Here is a 7,514-nt window from a genome sequence, read left to right on the forward strand (position 1 = left end):
ACAAGGTCAGGAGATTGAGACCATCCTGGCTAACACGGTGAAACCCCGTCTCTACTAAAAATACAAAAAATTAGCCAGGCACGGTGGTGGACGCCTGTAGTCCCAGCTACTCGGGAGGCTGAGGCAGGAGAATGGTGTGAACCCAGGAGGTGGAGCTTGCAGTGAGCCGAGATTGTGCCACTGCACTCTAGCTTGGACGACAGAGCAAAACTCTGTCTCAAAAAAAAAAAAAAAAAAAAAGACAAATGCCTCTTGGGATTTTATTTTATTTATTTTTTTTATTTTTTGAGACAGAGTCTCACCCTGCCGCCCAGGCCAAGTACAGTGGTGCCTTTGTTGCTCGCTGCCACCTCAAAGTCCAGGGCTCAAGTGATCCTCCCACCTCAGCCTCCCAAATAGCTGGGACTGCTGGCTACCATGCCTGGCTAAAAAATTTTTTAAACTTTGGTTGTCATTTAAAACAGGTACATGCAGCTGGCCGCGGCGGCTCACACCTGTAAACCTAGCACTTGGGAGGCCTAGGTGGGTGGATTACCTGAGGTCGGGAGTTCAAGACCAGCCTGGCCAACATGGTGAAACCTTGTCTCTACTAAAAATACAAAAAATTAACCAGGTGCAGTGGCATGCACCTGTAATCCCAGCTACTGTGCAGTGGCGTGTGCCTGTATTCTTAGCTACTCTGCAGACTGAGGCAGGAGAATCGCTTGAACCCTGGATGCAGAGGTTGCGGTGAGCCAAGATCACGCCTCTGTACTCCAGCCTGGGCTACAGAGCGAGATGTGGTCTCAAAAAAAAAAAAAAAAAAACCATGCTAAATGTGATTCATAATCCATCTTGTCAAAAGAGTGTATATTTTCCAGTGACCCCTGGAAGGCACTTACTTCATTATGACTGACACCTGTTAGCCTTGTGAGCTGGCTCAAGGAGGCATCTATGTGTATTTTATAGGAATAATTTGAAGGTAGAATCCTTGTGGCAAAAACGTAGATTATTAGGCCAGGTGCAGTGGCTCATGCCTGTAATCCCAACACTGTGGGAGGCTGAGGTGGGCAGATCACCTGAACTCAGGTGTTTGAGACCAGCCTGGCCAACATGGTGAAACCCTGTCTCTACTAAAAATACAAAAATTAGTTGGGCTTAGTGGTGCGTGCCTGTAATCCCAGCTACTCAGGAGGCTGAGGCAGGAGAATTGCTCAAACCCGGAATGCAGAGGCTGTGGTGAGCCAAGATCACCCCACTACACTCCAGCCTGGGCAACAGACTGAGACTCTGTCTCAAAAAAAAAGAAAAAGTAGATGAAAAGATATAAGAATATATGACCATTTGTTTGCTTTTTCCCTAATTATAATTTTAGGAAAAGAAAAAACTGTCTTAAACAAGCAATAGCTTTTCCTTCTACCTAAGCAATTAAAAACCAACTCCAATGAGAACTGGTTAAATTTATAATATTTATAAATTTATAATACACAGTGTATTTAACTTAAGTAAGAATAATAATGGCTACACCTTTTATTTCAGAGAATTTGTGAAAAACGCATGGGCTGATATTGAACGCTTCAAAGAACAAAAGAACCGAGACTTAAAGGAGGCCCTCATAAGCTATGCAGTCATGCAGATCAGTATGTGCAAAAAGGTAGGTTTTGGTTTCAGTGAAGATATATGTATATTCAGAAGAAATATACATTTCTTGAAATTACCTTACTTGGACCAAAAAATTTTTCATTTTTATTCTCCTGTAGAATGTTTACCATTTTCTCTATTTTAATTGTGTAGGATTTCTGTTTTATTTCGTTTTGGTTTTTTGATTTTAAAATTTTAAATATTTAAAAAATAGAGATGGGGGGGGGGTCTCACTGTGTTGCCCAGTCTGATCTCGAATTCCTGGTCTCATACAGTCCTCCTGCCTTGGCCTCCCAAAGTGCTGCGATTACAGGTGTGAGCCGCCATGTCCAGCCTCTACTTAATTTTGAAAGAAGTGTTACAACCCGTATGCCCATTACTGAGTCACCACTTGTCTAAAATCCAAATTTGTATCCCCCATTTATAACTTGTATTTGAGAATATATACCAAGATTATTTAGATCATATGGTACTCTTGAACCAGACAGTAAAATACCATTCCAGATACATGCTTTCGTTGGAAAATAGCTTGAACATTATTTTGTGAAGATGTGGTTATGATATGCTTCCTCGTAAAGTAAATCGTTCATGTTGCTGATATCCATAGTGAAAGATATAAACATTGTAGCTTATTCTAGTTAAAATAAATGTTTGACAGTGATGGAAGTCTTTCTAAAATGTTGGTTTAAGAACAAAATAGGAAACATTCCTTAACCTCTTTTTTATAACCTAAGATCTGCCAATGTGACTACCAGTACCAGTGCTTTGATTTTTATCACCTGTTATAATTTATCAAGCACTTTTACATGCATTATCTCAGCAAATTACATGGGAAGATGAATTCTCACATTTATGAAGACTTTCTTAAAGGGCAAAATCACACTCATATAAATATATATACAATTCTTAAGCTTTAATTTGTCCCCAAATTTTATTTTTTGGCTAAGGGCCATCACTGAGAGAACAAAGATATTTTGAGGCATAAACACCATACCCAGTCACTGGTTAAGTGGGCTCCATTTGGTTTGGACAAATTCATATTTATACCTCAGTGAATTAAAAGTTACTGTGTACTGTGGATCTTTGGAGTCACTTAAAACAAGTTTAGATCGTGACTGGTGAGTTTGCAGGTGCTAAAGCATTGAGTGTGTTGTACTTTGGTAGCGTCTCTATCTTTTTTTGCCTTCTTTCTTTCACCTCTTCTTGCCTGCAGCTAGGTGCTAGATATTTACGGTCCTTCTTCTTTTTCTTTTTTTTTTCTTCTTTTTTTTTGAAATGTGTTACCCAGGCTGATCTTGAACTCCTGGGCTCAAGCAGTCCTCCCGCCCTGGCCTCCCAAATTGCTGAGATTGTAGGCATGAGCCACCACACCTAGCCGTACAGTCCTTTTTCCAATCTAACTTGTTAACCTCAAGAAATCTGAAAGACCAGATAACAAAGGTTTTAGTTTTCTGTTTTCTTGTAAAAGACTAATTAATAAGCTCCTTGTGATCTCTCATTCACTTCTTTCCAAAGTAAAATGCAAGACCTTTATATAATGTATCAAAGGACTTTCCCCCTCCACTTTGTTTAGGCTGCAGTGGTTGAGGGTACTAGAAATGTAATCTCTGAATATAAAAGATACTACTGTAGCTGTATTTGGACATACTGTTGGATATTTTGTAGGTTTATTCACAAATCCTTAGATAACTAGTAAAACAAAGTTTAATAAAAGTGTATGTTCACCTTGTTTCCCAAGAGTGGTACTATGCAATTTCGTCGTTTTATTTTCTTGCCTAAGTGATAAAGAGTTTTATATGTGATCCTAGCTATTTGGGAGGTTGAAGCAGGAGGACCACTTGATCCCAAGAGTTCAAGACTAGGCTGGGCAACATAGTGAGACCTTCTTTCTTTTTTTTTTTTTCTTTGGAGACGGAGTCTCGCCCTGTCACACAGGCTGGAGTGCAATGGCGTGATCTCAGCTCACTACAACCTCCGCCTCCCGGGTTCAAGCGATTCTCCTGCCTCAGCCTCCCAAGTAGTTGGGATTACAGGTGCGTCCCACCATGCCAGGCTAATTTTTTTGTATCTTTAGTAGACAAGATTTCACCACATTGGCCAGACTGGTCTCAAACTCCTGACCTCGTGATCCGCCCACCTCCACCTCCCAAAGTGCTGGGATTACAGGGGTGAGCCACTGCACCTGGCCTGAGACCTTCTTTCAAAAAGAAAAGGGAAGAAAAAGAAAATTGTTTAAAACCTTAATAAATAGCCCGGCGCAGTGGCTCACGCCTGTAATCCCAGCACTTTGGGAGGCTGAGGTGGGCAGATCACGAGGTCAGGAGATCGAGACCATCCTGGCTAACATGGTGAAACCCCGTCTCTACTAAAAATACAAAAAAAATTAGCCGTGTGTGGTGGCGGGCACCTGTAGTCCCAGCTACTCGGGAGGCTGAGGCAGGAGATGGCGTGAACCCGGGAGGCAGAGTTTGCAGTGAGCTGAGATCGCACCACTGCACTCCAGCCTGGGCGATAGACCAAGACACTGTCTCAAAAAATAAATAAAATAAAAACCCTTAATAAATGACACACTTTAATGATTAAGTATTAAAAGTTCCTTTTCATAAATTAGCAATTATTGGAGAATATATATCTTACTTATTGAAAAAAAAAAACCCTTACCGGGCACAGTGGCACATGCCTGTAATCCCAGCACTTTGGGAGGCCGAGGCGGGAGGATCATGAGGTCAGGAGATTGAGACCATCCTGCCTGACACACGGTGAAACCCCGTCTCTACTAAAAATACAAAAAATTAGCCAGATGTGGCGGGCGCCTGTAGTCCCAGCTACTCAGGAGGCTGAGGCAGGAGAATGGCATGAACCCCGGAGGCAGAGCTTGCAGTGAAGTGAGATGGTGCCACTGCACTCCAGCCTGGGTGACAGAGTGAGACTCTGTCTCAAAAAAAGAAAGGAAAAAACCCTTAAGTTTTACTGTTACATCTCTATAAACATGTAGTTTTGCTTATGCGTATTAGGCCATCTATAACTTTGTGCTAAGTAACTTCAGGTACTAAGAGGGATTCAGTAATTTAGTACATAGTTTTTATCAAAACTTTAGTTAATTGAGTAATAATTTAATAATTTATATTTGTTAGACTAATAAAGTTTTTTGTTTCAAATATTACATTGAAAAAACCAGGCCAAGCACTGTGGCTTACATCTGTGATGCCAGCACTTTGGGAGGCAGAGGCAGGCAGATTGCTTGAGCCCAGGACTTCCAGACCAGCCTGGGTAACATAGTGAGATTCCATTTCTACAACGACAACAACAACAGCAACAAAAATACAAAAAATAAGCCAGGTGTGATGGCGTGCACCTGTGGTCCCAACTACTTGGCAGGCTGAGGTGGGAGGATCCTTTGAGCCCTGGAGGTCGAGGTCGAGGCTGCAATGAGTCAGGGTTATACACCAGCCTGGGTAACAGAGTGAGACCCTATCTCCCAAAAAAAAAAAAATAGAAACGACTGAAAACTTGTTTGATTTACAAATAGAAATTACTTGAGTATGTGATATGAAATGAATTAACTCAGTTTTCCAACAAGTTGTAGGAGTTCTTTCTCCATTTTGAAGATAAGCTCATATTACTTTCTTTCTCTTTTCAGAAGCATTAGACATGTGCTTACATTAGCCACTTCCCAAAAATAGTGTCATATTTGCTCGACTTCTTAATTACTCCAAAAGCAAAACTTAGTGTACCACTAAGCCGAGTATTTGGGTTTTCAGATTCCTTCCAAACTCACATTTTAAAGTTTTATTTTATTTTAGGGAATTCAAGTTTGGACCAATGCTAAGGAATGCTTTAGCAAGATGTAATCCTGTGAATTGAATTTCTCTTCAATCAAAGTGCCCCAAAACAGAAGCACAAGTAAATAAAAGAAATTTAAGTCGCTACCTAGTATACATAAACATATACGATAAGTTGAATGAATTCAGCTTTCTTTAACTTAATTGTAGTCGTGTTAATGTAGCACAAAAAAGATGTATTTTAATGAAGATTAAATATTATAATTTGAGGTTTTGGGGACTGGTGCTGATTCCAAAAAGTTAATTTAATAATATATACCAACAGATTGTCAGGCTTCGGAACCAATGACTGAATGTCAAGATGTTTGTTAATTTCTAGATGTTTGTTTCAAGGCCAACTGTTTCAGATCTATTAATGTAGGGGATTTTTCCCTAAGATTGAATCCCTATATTTACTTGGTAAGGTCCACTAATCTGTTATAGGGAGGTATTTTCTCTTGCCTTATAGTTGAGCTATTCGATTTGACAAAGCTCAGCAGAAACTTGATGTGAAAAATCTAAGATTTTCTTTTACGTTCATTGATGCCCCTCGTAACATTTGCGTACACTAGAAAATGCCTTCAATTTGTGTTTTACCAGAATTTTGATACTGATCAGAAATTTTATACTGCCAACAAAGAAGACTCAACTTCTCAGATCTATAGTGGAATACATTGTCACCCTTTAGCTATTGCTATATAGAAAGTTTTAACTGAATATGTTACATATAAGAATTAAATTCTTCTCAAATAATTCTTAACCTCAGTAATGAGCCTAAATTTACTCTGCTTGGCTCTCTACACATGGTATTTCAGGGTACAAGATGTAGCATTTCAATGTGTAAGATACATGTACTAAACATATGTGTTGCTATCTTCATCATTAACATCCTTCTTTTCTATTGCTTGGCTGTAATTTTTGTAAAGATAAATTATATTGTTTTTTATATGTGTGTTTGTGGTATATGTTCAGAAGACAAGCATCTTCATTTTGCTAGCTTTGCAGAATCTTAAAATGTGTACTTGTTATTTCTAATGACGTAAAAAAAAATCCCCAGTCCTGTTTAGCATTTGACTTTTTTATATGTTTTAAATGTTGCTGGATTTTTGTGCTGTTTGCCAAACTTATACAATAAATAAATGAAATATTGTGCTTATTTTCAGATGATCTTTGTTAATTTAACAAGGGGATCCATACATACTAATATCTGATGCTCTGTAAGAAAATGGTATCTGTCATATTACGTTTCAAAGTGATTAATGCCACATGTTCTCACTTATCAGCGAGAGCTAAACACTGAGTACACATGAACGCAAAGATGGGAACAGTAGACACCAGGGCTTACTTGAGGGGCAGGGTGGGAGGAAGGCGAGGGCGGAAAACTAGCTACGGGGTACTGTGCTCGCTCCCTGGGTGCTGAAATCATTTGTACACGAATCCCCGGCAGCACACAATTTACTCATGTAGCAAACCTACACAGGTATCCCCTGAACCTAAAACAAAAGTTGAGGAAAGAAAAAAAATAGTCATTAATGGTATAAATTTGTCATCTACCAAAATACTGGTTTTTTAAAACTGTAAGATGCTGAAATGAGACATTTTTAAGATTTTCCTTTTTTTTTTTATGTCAGATGGGTAATGGTTGAAGTTGTAACAAGGTTTGAGGGGCGCATCTCACATGTGGGTGTGGGCACCCAGTCACCATCCTTACGAACACAAAAGGATCATGAGTTTGTTTTTTTGCTTTTGTTTGTTTGTTTTACTTAAAAAAAAAAATAGAGACAGGGTCTCACTATGTTGTCCAGGCTGGTCTGAACTCCTGAGCTCAAGGAATCCTCCCGCTTCAGCCTCTCAGAAGTGCTGGGATTACAGGCATGAGCCACCCTTACCTGGCCTGTTTTTGTTTTGAGACAGGGTCTCTGTCGCCCAGGCTGGACTATGGTGGCACAATTATGGCTCACTCCAGCCTCAACCTCTGGGGGCTCAAGTGATCCTCCCACCTTAGCCTCCCAAGTAGTTGGGACTACATATGTACACCACCATGCCTGGCTAATTTTTTAATTTTATTCTTGT

General features: G+C 39.8%; 1 protein-coding gene across 1 annotated transcript in view; it reads left to right on the forward strand.

The window, feature by feature from the left end:
* SNX4 (sorting nexin 4) overlaps window positions 1–6,603 on the forward strand; it is an 81,467-nt gene extending 74,864 nt beyond the window's left edge. The window contains 2 exon segments of the mRNA XM_017855356.1: window positions 1,519–1,633; window positions 5,424–6,603. Coding sequence (XP_017710845.1) covers window positions 1,519–1,633; window positions 5,424–5,471 — 163 coding nt within the window. The 3' untranslated portion in view covers window positions 5,472–6,603.
* Window positions 6,604–7,514: the final 911 nt, after the last annotated feature.

Source organism: Rhinopithecus bieti, unplaced genomic scaffold (assembly GCF_001698545.2).
Source record: "Rhinopithecus bieti isolate Rb0 unplaced genomic scaffold, ASM169854v2 scaffold_39586, whole genome shotgun sequence".
NCBI lineage: Eukaryota > Metazoa > Chordata > Mammalia > Primates > Cercopithecidae > Rhinopithecus > Rhinopithecus bieti.